This window comes from Molossus molossus, unplaced genomic scaffold (genome assembly GCF_014108415.1).
Source record: "Molossus molossus isolate mMolMol1 unplaced genomic scaffold, mMolMol1.p scaffold_m16_p_7, whole genome shotgun sequence".
In the NCBI taxonomy this organism is placed as follows: domain Eukaryota; kingdom Metazoa; phylum Chordata; class Mammalia; order Chiroptera; family Molossidae; genus Molossus; species Molossus molossus.
In genome coordinates, this window is record NW_023425401.1 from 62,224,589 (window position 1) to 62,243,169 (window position 18,581).

Here is an 18,581-nt window from a genome sequence, read left to right on the forward strand (position 1 = left end):
TTAAAAAAAAACATTTTCACATCTCTGTCTATCTTTTGCTTGTACATTTGCAGAATTTATTTTTTAGGTTACCAATGAAATATCTGAAACCCAGAGAGGTTGTCTGCTGTCCTCCAGGTCTGAGCTCTCACTGAACCATACTATAGTCTATGAATCTGTGTTGTAAAGAAGCAGTATGACAATGTGGGCAACATGGTTTGTTAGCTTTAGTTTTTATGTACAAAGCAAAGAACACTTACCTTTTTTTATTTTCTTGACAAATCTAAACATGATGTAAGGATTTATCTTTGTTGTATTATCTTACATGATGTAAGATAATACAACAAGGATAAATTTAATTGGCATAACAATGATTTGAACTGGTTTATGTTATTAACCTCTATGAAATCCAGACAGTTCAGAGTTAATATGGTAAAACAAGCTTAACGTTTTTTAAAAACATACTCTCGACAGGTATATTCAAATGCTACAAAGAGATGGGGAACTACATTATGAACAATAAATAATCTTAAAACGATATTAGCCTTTTAACAATAAATTATTTCAATAGTTTATTTTTGTTAATGATAGAGATATTTTCTTAGTAAATTCAAGTAATTAATTTTATGAGAATGAATAAACTAGAGCTAGAAAAGTTAACATACAGCATTATCTTGAAATTTAAAGGGTGAAAAGTGATTGACTAGAATCTCACCTATAATTTTGAATCAAACAATGTTGAAATAAACAAGTTTGAATAGAAAACTATATCTGGTTCTTTCATATTTCCAACGTAAAAGTCCTCTGACAGAGAAAAAGCCAGTATGTGTTTAAATTATGTTACAGTAAAAGGCAATATTTGGATTGCTGAATGTAACTTGTAAATACATGTCATGTAAATTGTAAAATAAATGAGCTTTTCCACATGAAAGAGAATGAATGATTAAATAAATTCAACATGATTATGGTGACTAGAGCAAAAATATCAAGTACAATATGATTATTTTTTCAGTTCTTGGCACATATATTAATAAATTTTCAAACATCAAACCATATAACACCAATATCTACTATAACCAGCACAATAGTAAGATTCCTAAAGCATAGCTAATTATTAACATTATAAAAACCTAATTCCCTTATAAATTCTGTAACCAAGTATACCCTCTGTGCTGTGCAAGCTGGTCCAAGCACCATCTTTTTCAGGATTCCCCAGAATTTCTAAGTATTTCAAAGTTAACTCAAGTTGAACCCTATAATTCCTCACTGAATTTGGTGGATCTTCTGAACAGACCATAATTTATAAGAATTACACTTATCACAATTTTGAAAAGAACAAAAGGCCTTCATACATGTCAGTTTTTAGTTTTATCCAATCATTAATTTTCTGAAGAGTTGTTTTTTCTTGACTTAATATTTTTGCAAGTTTTTTCATTTTTTCTTCATTTCTTTCTATGTATTTCAACCCTTCCAGCTGCAGTTGATCCAGCTTTTCATTTCGACTTTCATCTAGAGGTATGTTTTCACACATTACAGGATTGAATCTAAAATAGGTGTCAGGAGGTAACAGACCATCAAGCATTATATGGACTTCTGTTAAAACAGAAAGAGAATAGGGTGGATAAGAAAACAGTTATTGAAACAAGCCAAACAGAGAAAGACAAGTATCATATGATCTCACTTATTTGTTGAATATAATGAACATAACAGTCTGAGGAATGGGGTAGTCCCAGAGACGTGGAAGTGGGGTACAGACTGACAATCCCCAGAAGAGGGGGTGGTGGGGGAGAGATAAACCACAGAACTTATATGCATGTATGCATGAACAGTGGACATGAGCAACAAACTGGGGACAGGGCAGGGAGGGAGGGGGAGGGGGGAATCAGTGGGGGAAAAAGGAGAAACATCTGTAACAAAAATTAATTAAAAAAAAAAAAGAACACAGTTATTTATCTTCTTTTAGGGGAAATGACAAAGCCTAGTTTATTTCATCATTCCAGCTAATTAACAGTGGAAAAGAAATCCATAATAATAAATGTAACTATAAAATACAATTCATTTCCCACAATACTTCATATAATCCTGTTAAATTAGGATACTTGCTCTAGTACTCTCTTCTCTTTTGCTTTGGTCATAGTGTTAGCCACTGCTAAAATGTCTTTCAATCTCCATATTTTTGTTTTTAATTTTCTGGGATCATCTTTATTGAGGCATAAATACTCACAATAAAATTCACCAAATTTAAATGTAAAGACAAGTTTTGACACAGATACACTTATGTAACCACCACAATAATCATGACAGGACATTTCCATCACCCCAAAAAGTTCCTTCATGCCTCTTTATAGTTGGTCCCCCTTACCTTTGCCTTTTCTAGAATTTCACATAAACAGAATAATAAGGATAGAGCCCTGCTATGTCTAGCTTCTTTTACTTAGCAAAATGCTTTTGAAATTCATCTGTGTTGTAGCACGTGTGAATAGTTCCTTCCTCTTTATTGCTGACTAGTATTCCATTGTACAGCAGAGCATAATTTATCCTTTACAGTTTTCAACTATTAGGAATAATCCTCCTATAAACATTTACACTTCAGTATTTTTGTAGATTGATGATTCCATTTCTCTTGGGTAAATACCCGTGGGTGAAATTGTTGGGTCATATGATAAAAGTATATTTATCATTTTAAGAACTGCAGCACTGTTTTTCAAACGGTTGTATAATTTTGCATCCCAATCACTGATACACAATAGTTCCTACTACTTCACATCTTTGCCAAAGCTTGGTATTATTAATCTTAATTTTAGCCATTCTAGAGAATGTGTAATGGTATCTTGTGCTTTATTTTCATTTCCATAGTGATTAATGGTGTTGAGAAGTCTTTCATAAGCTTATTAGTCATCTGTGTATCTTCATGGAGTGGCTGTTCAAATATTTTGCTCATTTTTTCCCTGAATTTCTTGTTTTCTTCTTTATATATATGTTTAATATAAGAATTCTCTCTATATTTTAGATATGGTTACATTTCTGATAATGGATCAATTATTCATGTCTGATAATGGATCAAATACATGTTTTACTAATACTTTATTTCATTCTGTAGCTTGTCTATGAAGAGTGAAATTTATAATTTGATCAAGGTCAAGTTCATTAAGATTTTCTCCAGAGTATTCTTCTAGGAGTTTTATAGTACTAGCTGTTATATTTAGGTCTATGTCCATTCAAGTTATTTTTGTATATGGAATGAAAGGTCAAGGTCCAATTTTTTAAATATAGTTATCTGGTTGTCCCGTAACATTTGCTTAAAAGAATACCCTTTTCTCAATGAGTTACCTTTGTCAAAAATCTTTTGAGCTTACATGTATAGAAAAACTTCTGTACTCTCTATTTTGTACCACTGATCTGTCTATCTTTATGCAAATAACATAATCCCTTGCTAACTGTAGTTACATAGTCTTGAAATCAGAGGGTATAAGTCCTCTAACTTTGTTCTTTTTCAAAATGATCTTGGCTATTTTAGGTCCTTTGCATATCCATATAAATTCTTCACTAACTAGAGTGTAAGTACATAAACGCAGTATTTCATGTTTCTTGAAAATTTCAAATGAACCCATCACAGAGTTTGCACAAGATATGTGTATAATTATTATGAAACTGAATGATTAAAGTTATCTTTTTTTCAGTAGATTTCTTATAGTAAGAATATTTTATTGATTTGACAACAAAATTTCACACAGTGAACAATCTAGTATATCAGCTTTTCTTGGGTTATCATTCATCAGAAGAAAGTTCTTAGTGGGTCATTTAAAATCCTCACATAGGCTAATGACTTAGCTAATAACATGATAATATAGAAAAAGTGAGATTCAAAAGCAAGGAGCTAAGTGGTAACAATCCTTTTTAAAAATTTAATGACTGATTTCACGTAGGACTTAAAAATAAAATAGTAAAATAAGAAGAGCTAGATCTCAAGGCCAAAACTAGAAATTCAACAAATACTCACCGATTGCCTACTATGTGCCAGACACTGAAGTTAAACATAGTCAACTGGAAAATTCCTAACTTATATTCTCGTAGGATAGAAATAGTAAGTAATTAAATAAGCAAATGTATAACATATATCCAAATGAGATAAATGCCCTAAGAGACGTTAAAAAAAGAAAGAAGCAGGGTAAGATGTTAGAGTGAAATGCTGAGGGGTTTGGCATGCAGTCAGGAAAGGTCTCTGAGGAAATGACATCTGGGTAGAAAACTGAGTTAAATAAGGGAATAAATCAAGCACATATTTTGGAAAGGCCTTACAGGGAGAGAATACAGCAAGTGTAGTGGCCCTGAGGCAGAAGGCTTCTTGGCAAGTTTGAGCAACAGCAAAAATTAAAGTAAGGCCAGCTACACTTTATAAAAGGAACACATTTTGAGTTGTGGCGGGGAGTAGAGGAGAAAGCTGGGTATTATGGGGTCTGGTAAATTTTAGTGAATGAGATTTCTAGATTTGGTTCTAGGTGTGATGGGAAGCCTACAGGGTTTTGAGCAGGGTAAAAGACATGATTTATGCTTTTAAAAAATCACTTCAACTTTTAAATGAAGACTAGATTACAGGAGTAGCAAGAGTGAAGAACTTCTAATTCCAGTTTGCCTCCACATTACTAAGTAATCTAATTCTGTAAGTATTCTTATTCTCTCATTGTTATGTGCATATTTGAACCAACCTGACTCATTTTCTGTTCCCCATTTCTTAACTGCCTTAAAAGTCTCACCCAAGCCTTTGTGCTAACCCAGGTTTAGATACTTCTCCAACAGTAAGCAGGCAAAGGCAGCACTAACTCCTGCAGGCAGAACAGTTTCTACTCTAGGGTCACTTAGAAGAAATGGGTGAGGAGAAATAAAAACTACAGAAGACTTGCTGCCATGTGCTTCCTAAGCCTTCAATACAGGCATAACATATTCTTTTGCAGTTAGCATGAGCATATTCTACCAAAAGCTGAATTTGAGAAGTGCTCTAAAGTAGCAAACAACTAACCTTCTGTATCTGTTGCACTGTTGATAACATTAGACAGTTTGGTTTTCAAGCTTGTATATGTCATGGTGTTTCTCACATCACTTTCATAACGTCCAGTGCCTAAGGACACTATACACTCTAATGGGACATCTGGCCAAAGACATTTACACTCGTGCATCGCTAATGCTGAAGGGTTATTCAAAAGCAAACCTCCATCCTGCAAAATATAAGTCAAAAAAATATAATACAGAACAGTTAAAACTGAAATTCTATTTTACAAATATAAAAACAAAAATTATATTTTAAAAAGTTTGAAATTTACTCACAGGAAAAGATGGACCATATAATACATTCAACAACATATTATTTAAAAACAAAAGTTTCTTTTAAAGTGAATTGATTTTATGTATTACAGCTACAAAAAAGTCATGCAAAAATTCACTGGCCCCACTGACCTTATTAAGCTTTCCTTTTTTATTACAAAAGTTCTTTGAACTTTTTGGACTGCTTTGTACATTTTGCTCAAAACTACTGAAATGAATTGGATTACTTTTTAAAGATATGTTATCCTTGTTTAATATTTAGTGGTTAATATAGATTCTATATAAAATCTAAGAAAAGAATTGTAGCTCTACTAAACAATTAAAATTAGTTGTTCTTTCACACGTCAAACATTACCATGTTATTCCAATTAATCTGAGCTGAAATTTTATTAACAGTTCAAATTCAAACTATCACATTCATTACGAATGCAGACATAACATAAAAAAAGGAAGCAAATTTTATATTTCTAAGTATTCATCAATAATCAATATTCTTTTGAAGAATTCAAAAGGAAAGAAGGGTAAAAGATGCTGATAAAGTACTGTAAAAACGTAGTAGAATGTAAGTGCAAATCTCTCCCTGTAACTTTAACCTATTAAGTCAGATTTTGCACTATGAAGTTACACGGTATTTGTCATCGCCTAATCCCACAATCTAATTCGTGAATTAGTTCCAGTTTTCTAAATGAGCCACATTCTCCTGCCTTCATGCCTTTGCTCATGTTGTCATCTCAAAACACTCTTTCCTTGGCCCCTTTTCTTTGCTCAACTAACCCCAACTTATTCTTGAAAATATGGTCCAGAGTCATTTATTCTATTAAGAACCCAACTGAAATAATACTAACAAATTGAGTAGATACCAATCCATTTCTACTGGGAGATAAGACATTACTGAATTCTACACCAGCACATTAAAAAGGAATTTTGACATAATGTCTTCTACAATAATAAGAAGAGAAATACAACTTTAAATTGTCACGCAATAATGCAATACATATTTTATTTTATTTATCTTTATTGTTAAATGTTCCTTATTTTTCCCCCATTGACCCTCTCTTCCCCACTCCCACTCCCCTTCCACCTTTTCCCCCACACTGTTGTCTGTGTCCATTGGTTATGCATATAAGTTCTTTGGTTTATTTCTTCCCACCCGCCACTCCCTTTCCCTTTGAGGTTTGTCAGTCTAGCAACAAATTTGTACTTCTTAATCCCTTCACCTTTCTCACCGATTCCCCCAACTCCCCTCCCATCTGGCAAACAACAAAATGTTTTCTGTATCTATGAGAATGTTTCTATTCTCCCTGTTCATTTTGTTTGTAGATTCAATTGTCGATAGATATGTATCCATTGACATTTTCTTTGTTCATATATTTTATCTTTTTCTTCAAAAAGACCTTTCATCATTTCATATAATAACGGTTTGGTGGTGATGAACTCCTTTAACTTTTTCTTGTCTGGGAAACTCTTTATATGGCCATTGATTCTAAATGACAGCTTTGCAGGATAGAGTAATCTTGGTTGTAGGTTCCTGATTTTCATCACTCAATATTTCTTGCCACTCCCTTCTGGCCTGCAAGGTTTCTTTTGTGAAATCAGCTGGCAGTCTTATGGGAACTCCCTTGTAGGTAACTAGCTGCTTTTCTCTTGCTGCTTTTAAGATTCTTTCTTTGTCTTGAACCTTTTGCATTTTGATGATGATGTGTCTTGGTGTGGGCCTCTTGGGGTTCATCTTGTTTGAGACTTTCTGTGCTTCTTGGACTTGTATGTCTGTTTCCTTCACCAAGTTAGGAACATTTTCTGCCATTATTGTTTCAAATAGGTGTTCGATTTCTTGTTCTCTCTCTTCTCCTTCTGGCACCCCCAAGATGCGAATGTTGGCATGCTTGAAGTTGTCCCTGAGGCTCCTTATGTTATCCTCATATTTTTGGATTCTTTTTTTCTTTTTACTGTTCTGATTGGGTGTTTTCTGCTTCTTTATATTCCAAATCAAGGTTTGCTTCTTGGCTTTACCTACTCTACTATTGAATCTGTGTAAATTATTCTTTATTTCAGTTAGTGCCTCCTTCATTTCTGACTGTGCATCCTTCATTTCTGACTGGTCCTCTTTTATGCTCTTGAGGCCCTCACTAAGTTCCCTAAGGTTCTCACTAAGTTCACTGAGCATCCTTATAATCAGTATTTTGAACTCAGCATCTGTTCGGTTGCTTATCTCCATTTTGCTTAGTTCTTTTCCTGGGGTTTTGTTTTGTTCTTTCATTTGGGACTTGTTTGTCTCCTCATTTTGGCTGGCTCCCTGTGTTTGTTTCTGTGTATTACTTAACAAGAGGTATGGGGATATCTGAGACCAGATGTTGCTTGTTTGAAAGAATTTAGGAAAACCTGAAGCATGATCCAAGACAGGACAATCCTATGGTTAAGCAACTGGCAACAGTTTGGGTGAGCCTGAAAGTTGGGGGGGCGGGCTTAGGGAATCACCAGGGTGGGCCAAACAGTGTGAGCCAGGTGTTGGAGCCCCAGATATGGTGGCTGTCTGCTGCCCCAGGGAAAGGCTCACCAAAGGAACAAAGGCCTCTGACAGCACGTTTGTTCCAGAGAAAGCCCCCTCTCCAGCCCTCGCTCCAATGCCAAACAGCTCAGTTTTTCCCTGTATGTCTCTGGTGCCCCTCAAGCTGCCAGCTTAGAGGGAGTGAGTCCGGTAAGAATGTGCGCGGGCCCTTTAAGAGGAGCTGCCTGGGGCTCCAGCTGCCTCAGCCTCCCTGAGCCTCAGTTCCCACTGGTTTTTCCAGCCAGAAGTTATGGGGACTTCTCTTCCTGGCACTGGAACCCTGAGCGGGGCACCTGGTGTGGGACGGGGACCCCTCAATCCTCAGGGAGGACCTTCCCAGCTGAGGTATCCTCCTGATTTTTATCTGCCACACATGGGTGTGGGACCAGCCCTTCTGCCTCTGCCCCCTACCAGTCTGGATGTGGCTGCTTCTTTAATTCTGTAGTTGTAAGACTTCCATTCAGTTTGATTTCAGGTAGTTTTGAATGATGGTTGTTCTGTAGTTTAGTTGTAACTCTGATGTGGTTGTGGGAGGACGCGATACTGTGTTTACCTACTCCGCCATCTTGACTGGAAGTCTCGCAATACATATTTTAAATGAACTTACTCTTTCAGAAGTGGGGAGTGTGGCTCATCTCCCCCAGATTCTCGTGGAAGTAGGGTTCTTAGGGTACCACTGGAATAAGCATTCTGGAGGCCCCCAGAAGAGGCTGCAATATGGTAGAAAGCTTTATTTCCATGGAATTACATTCCTGGGTTTCCAAAGTCCCATTTCCCTTAGTCATAGAAGAAGTGTATTTGGGGTTTCAGTAAAGCTAAAATCACAGCCAGTGTCCAGAGTTTCCTTTCCATGTTGGAGCCAGGCCCAGTTCGGCATCAAGGCTAGTTGCAGTCCACCAGTCCACTGCATGTGGGGAACGCATGGCCATGGGCCACAAAGGAGAATGCCAAGTGTGAACCATGAGCCAAATGTGCCAAGAGGAATCAAGAGAAACCAAGAGAGCAAACTCCTTTGTTCAGGGGATTATATATCCCAAATTTCAGTGTGCTTGCGGTGGCCATGCCCATTCTGGCTAACTACCTCTGTCTCCAGGTGTGAATGACAGGCAAGTACCTTCCTTGTCAACCCAACTTTACTGGGCATGTGTCCATCTTCCCTTTGTTGGACCCCTGGGTAAAGTTGTAGTTTCCTGGTGAAGCTGCACAAATGGCATGTCTATAATGTCTGGCCTTCCCTTTGCTCCTTTCCTGTTATTAATAACTAGTTCATTATAATGATGTAAATACCATTATTATAGTAATTCAAACATTCAGATATATAATGAACTAAATTTTTTTTCTTATGAAAGGTATTTTTTTCAAAATTCTTTTTTAATGTACTAGTGCAGTAATAGTATAGTAATCTAGAGTCTTTGGCAAATGAACTGCTTTGCATAGCACAGTTTTCCCTAGAGCAGAGGGTTAGGTGTATGTTATGTGTGTGTGTGCGCGCATGCGCGTGTGTGTATGTATATTTAAAAATAAAACTTTTTCTACAATAAGCCATATACTTTTAAAAATATATAATGGTATTTAAATATTTTCTTGAGGATTCTGGATTTTGGAGAAAACAGATTAGGAATATTGATATTTATAATTCTAATTTCAGCTGTTATACTTATTAGTTCATTGGTTAAGGCATCATTAATTTTAAAAATAAAATTAGACTACATAATTTCTAAAGTCCATTCCAGTTCCAAAATTTTATGATTAGGTATTGTACTGAGTACATACACATGTATAATTTTAAATGGGCTCAATGGAAACTTATTTTACTACTGTCTCTAGAATTTTAAAAAGTCTTCCTTTAAAATATTTTTAAATAATTTTAAAATTCCTGATAAAGGTAAAAAACAAAAAAAACAAACAAACAAAACCATGCAGCAATGCAACTCTAGTGAGGTAATCTTATACCTGTCTTTTTACAAAATTACTTTATGAAAGGATCAAAGAAACTTCTCCCAAGTGGTTTCCTTTCCTTGTGGACAATCATCTACCCTATACCTCCACCACTGTCAATATTAGTGTTCTCTGGCTTGAAGGCCTCATTAAAAACATTATGTAGAATTTTGCTCTACTAGTGAAGTATACTATTGTTACTAAATTCTCTCATAGACTGTGAAAGAGAAACACTCCTCATATTTTTCTGAATTTATGTTCTGTTACTTTAGGAGGGGTTGCATTTATTTCATATATCACAGGTAAAGATAACTCTTCATTTTAAACATTACCAAAACACTTTTCTCAAAAATAGGTATCTGAAATAACACTCTAGTTCTATTAGTGAGATTACATTAGAAGGCAGCAACATAGAAATGTTCCAAAATGCTAACCACACTTTCCAGAGAAAGTTAATTGGCTCTTTTGTTATGGAATAGCCAATCTGGGGTTAATGGTCTTTTATCATGGCATACTTCATTCATCCCTAATATGCAGCTTTAAGATAACAAGGATCCCAGGGCTGTGTGGACTCTCAGAAAAGCTGTTTCATCACATTTTCATCACTTGCTCTTTTCTCCATTTTAGGGTGAATTGTTTGCTGACACTTCCAATCCAATCTCTACCTTTCCCTGAGTTGCCAATCTCTACCACTCCCTAACTACATCTCTTCAAAAGAATGTTTTAGGTTCCACATTTGTAACTTTCATGAGAAAAGGCTGTCCTTTTAAAAGTGATCTCTTGCCCTGGCTGGTTTGGCTCACAGTTGGAGCATTGGCCTGCGGATCAGAGAGTCCCGGGTTCAGTTCCAGCTAGGGGCACATATAAAAAATAAATAAATAAATAAATAAATAAATAAATAAATAAATAAATAAATAAATGTGATCGTTTGTCAACAGGGGCACATTTATTCATAAGCCCACCATATTTCAGGTCTTTGGCTCTTTTCATAAATGTCCCTTTGTGGCTGAGATGTGCTTAAGTTGAGATTGTCTCTGAAACCTAAAAATTACAGAAAGCTGGTCTGTGAATGACCTCAGGCCTGGATAGAAAAAGATGAGAAGTGGGGAGGGTTGAGTCCACCTTATTTGTCACCTAATTGGCAGTAGGTGTCTGAAGAAAAGTGAAACCTCCCTCCCTTGTCTAGACTCAGGAAGAAGGAAATTTGTGCCAAGAGCACAATGAGGAAACAGCAGCATACATGCTAGCATTGTACTTACCTTTATTATGGACTCAACAGGCCTAATTTTCAGTGTAAATGTTAGTAATATAATTAAATGCTATAGTAATACAGTTAAATCATTCCTAAACTTAAAGTAGCATGGCAGAGAATATACACGAAACATCAGAATCCTAAACTAATCAACACACAAGTTAACACATTGTTGACCGACAATTTTACACAGAAGTCATCTCATGTCACTGGCTATTTTTTTGTAATTGAGTATGAAAGTGAAACAATCTAAATAAACTTCAGTATACTTCACTTATACATAATAAATTTAAATGAAACTGTACATATATGCTACATATTATATTTTATATATATTATATATTTTTTTGTAATTTCTTTTGGTATAGTATACTGTATAGCAATCACCTACGTGCAATGGTGCGCAACATGTTTTGCAAAATATCTGGTTTCACTGCACTTTCATCTAGGGATAACTCCTGCTTAGGTACATACAAAGACTGAAATTTTGGAAGACAGTAATCCAAAAGAGGCCTAATTTTATACAGTATGCCTTCATTACATGTATTTTGTGAATTATCACTAAGATGGAAAAATGTAAGAATTTGCTCGAACCTCATTCTGCTCATAGTTTTAGGAAATACTGGAGCTTCAACCAAAGGGTCTGTTGTCCAGTAATCCCTCCAATGTGATTTTTTTCATTTGTCCCATCAATATCAACAAACTAAGAAACTTCTTTACAAGTTAACCCAGGAGCGGTCAACAATGTGTTAAGACTGTAACAAGTAAGCCTTCTCTGATACCAAGTAGATTGTTTCAGTTCATTTACTAAAAACGTTAATGTCCATCTACTCCATGACAGGCCAGGAGGCATGTAGTGACTATAGTTTTGGGGGCTGCTATCCTTGTGTGTGCTAAGTTTGAAGCAGATGAACTGAGACTATATCTGTTGAAACTGATCACTATGGAGAGTGGGACAAGTTTTTAGAGCTACCAGGCCCACTTTTCTTCATATTCTTTAAAGGCTCTGCTATTCAGCTATGCCACCATTTTCCCCATCATTGTGGTTATCTATCAACCTCCAGTCACTCCTCCTCATTCAAATCAGTCAGCACATGGCTCAGAGACTTCCTTTCTACCCTATGTAGAAAGGGGTAGAAATTCTTTATATTACCCCACATGACTTCACATCTTTACAATACCTTGGACTCTCAGTTCCTTAACCCTCTTATCTATAAACACTATTCTTCCAACTCTCCAAGGTCACATATTAGCTTTTGTTATAAAAATAAATGGAATCACACAGTTTGTAGTCTTTTGAGTCTGGTTTCTTCCACCTAGAAAATGCTTCTGAGATCCATCAATGTCACTGTGAATACCAGTAATTCATTCCTTTTTATGGTTGAGTAATAGTTAATTATTCAAATGTATCAGTTTGTTTATCCATTCACCACCTGAAAGAAACTATTTTTAAATTTAGCTATCTTTATATATCTTTTGAAAGTCAGAAAGTGGCTAGGTACTTGTATTGTTTAACTTTGTACAAATCTACACAGTTTCCTTAAATGTAGGTGGTAATAGTTAAGTCGTTTCCCAAAGGCTTTCTCAAGTATAATTTTAATTTAATCCTTTCAACTTATTCCTTTGTTTTCAATTAACAGTATATTAGAATGGTATCCATCCATAACAGAGGTAACATTTCATTTCTCATTCAGCAAAAGTTATCTTTTTGATTCAATTAATTTTATCTTAAATTTTATAGTTATACTCTCTGGAACTTCTAATCATCTATTTTGCATGAAACACTTCTTATAAATGCCTATTATGAATCATCAGAAAAGAGGGAAAGGGAGAGACAAACAAGATTTAGCAAATATTGATAACAGTAACATGAATCCCAAATAAAAAAGTTGCCAGATTTAACAATGCTTTAAAAAATATTTTTTTTCTTTATTGATTTTAGAGAGAGTGAACTGGGTCCCGAGGCTAAGGCGACTAAATGACTCCATTTTTATCATAAATGGACCTTCCTTGATATTTTTCCAATAATAGGTTCATTACTCCTAGAAGTAAAGGAATTTTGACTAAGATTATAGTTGCCCCACGTGTTGGGAAGCATTTTCAATTTCTGAGTATCAGTATTTGCAGGTACTTATGAGCCCAGTAAATAATGCTAATTTTGACTTCTGTAATTGCTGTCACACCCACTATTGCACCAGTCCCCTGAGGAGGGGGGGCAAAAAGGCTTCCGTCTTTAAAATCGGACAAGCAAGAAGAATCTAAAAAAAAAAGCTAAAGGAATTTACCACCACCAAACCAGCACTGCAAGAAATGCTGAAGGGACTGTTGTAAGAAGAAGAAACAGAGAGAAAGAGAGAAACACAGGCATAAAAATAAAATGGCAACTGATAATATCGATCTATAATAACCTTAAATGTAAATGGCTTAAATGCTCCAATCAAAAGACATAGGGTAGCTGATTGGATAACAAAACACAACTTGCCCTGGCCGGTTAGGCTCAGCAGTTGGAACACTGGCCTGCGGACCACAGAGTCCTGTATTGGGTTCCCGCTAGAGCACGTACACACACACACACACACACAAGAAAACATGACCCATATACCCATATATATGCTGTCTACAAGATACCCACCTCACAACAAAAGACTCACACAGTATGAAAGTGAAGAGATAAAAAATATATTCCAAGAAAATGAAAATGAAAAAAAAGTTGGTGTAGCAATACTCATATCTAACAAGATAGACTTCAAAGCAAGAGCCACAATAAGAGACAAAGAAGGTCACTACATAATATTAAAAAGATCAATCAAACAAGAGAATATAACCCTGGTAAACATATACACACCAAATATGGGAGCACCAAAATATATTAAAAAACTTCCAGAGGACTTCAAGAAAGCAATCAATAGCAGTATGATAATAGTGGGTGACTTTAACACGCCACTGACACAACTGGATAGATCTCTGAGCCAAAAATTAACAAGGACACAGAGTGCTCACACGACAAAGTAGATAAGTTGGACTTCATTGATATTTACAGAACATTTCACCCCAAAGCTGCAGAATATACATTTCTCTCAGGTGCACATGGGTTATTCTCAAAGACAGACCACATGTTAGGACACAAAGTAAGTCTCTACAAATTCAAGAAGATTGAAATCATATCAAGCATTTTCTCAGATTACAGTGGCATAAAACTAGAACTCAATTACAATAAAAAAACACAAAAATATTCAAACACTTGGAGGCCAAATAGCATGTTACTAAACAATGAATGGGTTACTAATGAGATCAAGGAAGAAATTAAAAACTTCCTGGAAAACAATGAAAATGAATACACAACACCACAAAATCTATCAGACACAACAAAAGCAGTCCTGTGAGGGAAGCTCATAACACTATAAGCTTACCTCAAGAAACAAGAAAAATTCCTAATTGACGTTCTAACCCTACACTACAACTTAAAGAACTAGAAAGTAAACAAAAAGAAAAACGCAGAGCTAGTAGGAAGAAGGAAATAGTAAAGGTCAGAGCAGAAATAAATGACAGAGACAAAAAAAAACAAAAAAAACAAAAGATCAATGAAACAAAAAGTTGGTTCTTTGAAAAGATAAACAAGATCGATAAACCTTTAGCCAGACTCACCAAGAAACAAAAAAAAAGAAAAACCAGATAAACAAAATCAGAAATGACAGAGGAGATGTAACAACTGACACCACAGAAATACAAAGGATTATTGAAACATACTATGAACAATTATATACCAACAAGTTGGACAATCTAGAAGATATGGACAAATTTTTAGAAACACATAGCCTCCCAAAACTGAACCAGGAAGAAATAGAAAACTTGAACAGACCAATAAAAACAAAGAAAACTGAAGATGTAATAAAGAAACTCCCAGCAAAAAAAAAGCCCAGGCCCAGATGGCTTCACAGTGGAGTTTTACTGAACATTCAAAGATCTAATACCCATTCTCCTCAAACTATTCCAAAAAATACAAGAAGACGAAACATTTTCAAACTGATTTTATGAGGCCAGCATTATCCTAATTTCAAAACCAGATAAAGACATGACAAAGAAAAAAAACTACAGGCCAATATCCCTGCTAAAAACAGATGCCAAAATTCTTAACAAATTATTAGCAAAGTGGATCCAGCAATACATCAAAAAAATTACTCATCATGACCAAGTGGGATTCATCTCAGTGATGCAAGGATGATACAATATTTGCAAATCAATAAATATGATACAACACATAAACAAAATTAAAGATAAAAACCATATGATCATTATCAATAGATTCTGAAAAAGTATTTGACAAAATCCAGCACCCATTTCTGATAAAAATGCTCAGCAATGTGGGAATAAAGGGATCATATCTAAACATAATAAAAGCCATATATGAAAAACCTACAGCCACCATCATACTCAATGGGCAAAAATTAAAAGCATTCCTCTTAAGAATGGGAACAAGACAGGGATGCCCACTTTCCCCACTCTTATTTAACATAGTACTGGAAGTCTTAGCCACAGCAATCAGACAGGAAGAAAAAATAAAACGGATCCAAATTGGAAAGAAGAAAATAAAACTGTCATTATTTGCAGATGACATGATATTGTACATAGAAAACCCTAAAGACTCCATCAAAAAATCTACTAGAGTTAATAAATGAACTTGGCAAAGTAGCAGGATACAAAGTTAATGTCAAGAAATTGACAGCATTCTTATACACCAATGATGAACTCACAGAAAGAGAAACTAAAAAAAGAATTCCATTTACCATCGCAGCAAAAAAGTTAAGATACCTAGGAATAAACTTAACCAAAGAAGTAAAGGACCTATTTGCAGAAAACCACAGGACATTGAAAAAAGAAATAGAGGAAGATATAAAAAAGTGGAAACACATACCTTGTTCATGGATTGGAAGAATTACCATCATTAAAATGTCCATACTACCCAAAGCAATCTGTAGATTCAATGCAATCCCCATCAAAATACCAATGACATATTTCTCAGAAATAGAACAAACACTCCAAAAGTTTATATGGATCAAAAAAAGACCCCAAATAGCCACAGCAATCTTGAACAAAAAAAAAAAAGAACAAAGTTGGAGGGATCACAGTACCAGATATCTGGTTATACTACAAAGCCACTGTAATCAAAACAGCCTGGTACTGGCACAAGAACAGACAGACAGACCAATGGAAGAGAACAGAGAACCCAGAAATTGACCTAAGACAATATGCTTAATTAATATTTGACAAAGGGGGCAAGAACATACAGTGGAGTCAAGACAGTCTCTTTAACAAATGGTGTTGGGAAAATTTGGACAGCGAGTTGAAAAAAAAATGAAGCTAGATCACCAACTTACACCATACACAAGAATAAAGTCAAAGTGGATAAAAGACTTAAATAACTTGTGAATCCATAAAAATTCTAGAAGAAAATGTAGGCAACAAAATTTCAGACATCATATGCAGCAGAATTTTCACTGATACATCACCTAAGGCAACAGAAACAAAGGAATAAATGAACACATGGGCCTACATCACACTAAAAAGCTTCTGCACAGCAAAAGATAAGATCATCAAAATGGAAAAGGAACCCACTATATGGGAGACCATAATTGCCAATGATGCTTCAGATAAGAGAATAATTTCCAAAATATATAGAGTACTCATACAACTCAACAAAAGGAAGACAAAGAACCCAATTAAAAAATGGGCAGAGGACCTAAATAAACACCTCTCCAAACAGGGCAAATGGCCAAGTGACCTATAAAAAAATGTTCAACATCACCAATCATCAGAGAGATGCAAATTAAAACAACTATGAGGTATCACTTCACACCTGTCGGAATGGCCAGGTGTGAAGTGATACCTTCAACAAATCATCAAATAACATGTTTTTGAGGGTGTGGAGAAAAGGGGACTCTAGTACACTGATGGTGGAAATGCAGACTCGTGCAGCCACTATGAAAAACATTATGGTGTTACCTCAAAAAATTAAAAATTAAACTGTCATTTGACCCAGTGATCCCACTTCTAAGAATATACCCTAAGAAGCCTGAAACACCCATCAGAAAGAATATATGTACCCCTATATTCATAGCAGCACTATTTACAATAGCTAAGATCTGGAAACAGCCCAAGTGTCCATAAGTAGATGAGTGGATAAAAAAGCTGTGGTATATGTACACAATGGAATACTATGCAGCTGTAAGAAAGATTTCTTATCATTTGAGATGACATGGAGGAACTTGTAGAGTATTATGCTAAGCGAAACAAGCCAAGCAGAGAAAGACAAATATCACATGTTCTCACTTACTTGTGGAATATAATGAACTAAACAAACTGATGAACAAAATTGACCCAGAGACATAGAGGTAGGGTACAGACTGACAAACCCTAGATGAGGGGGTGTCGTGGGAGAAAAGATAAACCATAGAAATTATATGCATGTATGCATAACCAATGGACATAGAGAACAAAGCTGGGGATGGGGTGGAGGGCATGGGGAGGAGGGTGTCAATAGGGAAAGAAGGAGAAATATCTGTAACAAAATCAAATTAATAAAAATAATTTAAAAAAAAAAAAAAGAAGAAGAAGAAGAATCTAGTGCTGAGGATCTGGGAAAGCTGTACCTCCCCAGCTCGCTGGTGTAATGAAGTGTCCTTTACAATTCGACTGTGTGTCTCTGGTTATCTCCCTGACACATTACATTTGGAGGCCCCAGCAAGATTCCCTGGTGTGTTGCTACACCAAGGGATAGATGCTTAAGACGGGCAGCCTCTCCCATCTGGCTGCCAGACCTCTATACATCTGAGGGGAGGCGCCCCGAGTTCCAGAGCCCCAAAGATCCTAGTTGGGTTTCTGATGAGTGGCCGGGAGACAACAAGACGTCCCCAAAAAGATTAAAGGGACCTGGTAAAAGCCTCCAGAGGTGAGATCTGGGTGACTGGTCTGTTTGAGAGTGAGAGGGCTTGACACAGCGCAGCCTCCCCTCTCCTAGGAATCCCCCTAAGATGTTAGGTGGGGTTCAAATCTGGCAAATTCTGTTCATTGAGACCTGCCACTGGGGCGGAAGGGGAGACTGATTACCTCCCAAGTGGCATAAGCGCCGCTCAAGATAGGGAGTTTCTGGAAGAAAATTCAAATGGTGTATGAGTGTGACTCTGTGAATGTAATTGTGTGTGAGTGACCATGCTCCACGACATTTGTAACGGAGCCAGTGTGAGTCTTCAACTCCGTGGGAAGCAGCCAGGTGGACAAAGCAAAAGTTTCTGTCTTGTGTGTCTTCCCTTGGTTTTGTCCTTGTCTGCCTTCCTACTGGGTCTCTCTCAACTTTGTTATGGTTAGTCTAATCATGGATAGCAGCCCTAGTGTCCCGAAGACCACATTGGGTTGCATAATGAAACATTCTCAGAGAAGGATTTGAGGAAAGTTCTGATTAGGGCACAAATACTGGTAGTGGGCCCCAAACTGGGTCGGTCTCAAGAGAAACCTGGGTAGAGGTTGCAAAGTGCCTGTGAGTTTCTGGCGCAA

General features: G+C 36.1%; 1 protein-coding gene across 2 annotated transcripts in view; it reads right to left on the reverse strand.

Annotated features, from left to right (window-relative positions):
* Positions 1-538: 538 nt before the first annotated feature.
* PNPLA8 (patatin like phospholipase domain containing 8) overlaps positions 539-18,581 on the reverse strand; it is a 65,944-nt gene continuing 47,901 nt past the window's right edge. The window contains exons 9-10 of one of the 2 annotated variants that reach the window (XM_036246634.1): positions 4,997-5,192; positions 539-1,572 (exon numbers count right to left, since the gene is read on the reverse strand). In XM_036246634.1, the coding sequence (XP_036102527.1) occupies positions 1,298-1,572; positions 4,997-5,192 (471 nt within the window). In that variant the 3' untranslated portion in view covers positions 539-1,297. The remainder of the gene's footprint in view (positions 1,573-4,996; positions 5,193-18,581) is intronic. The other variant, XM_036246633.1, reaches the window with a different exon arrangement.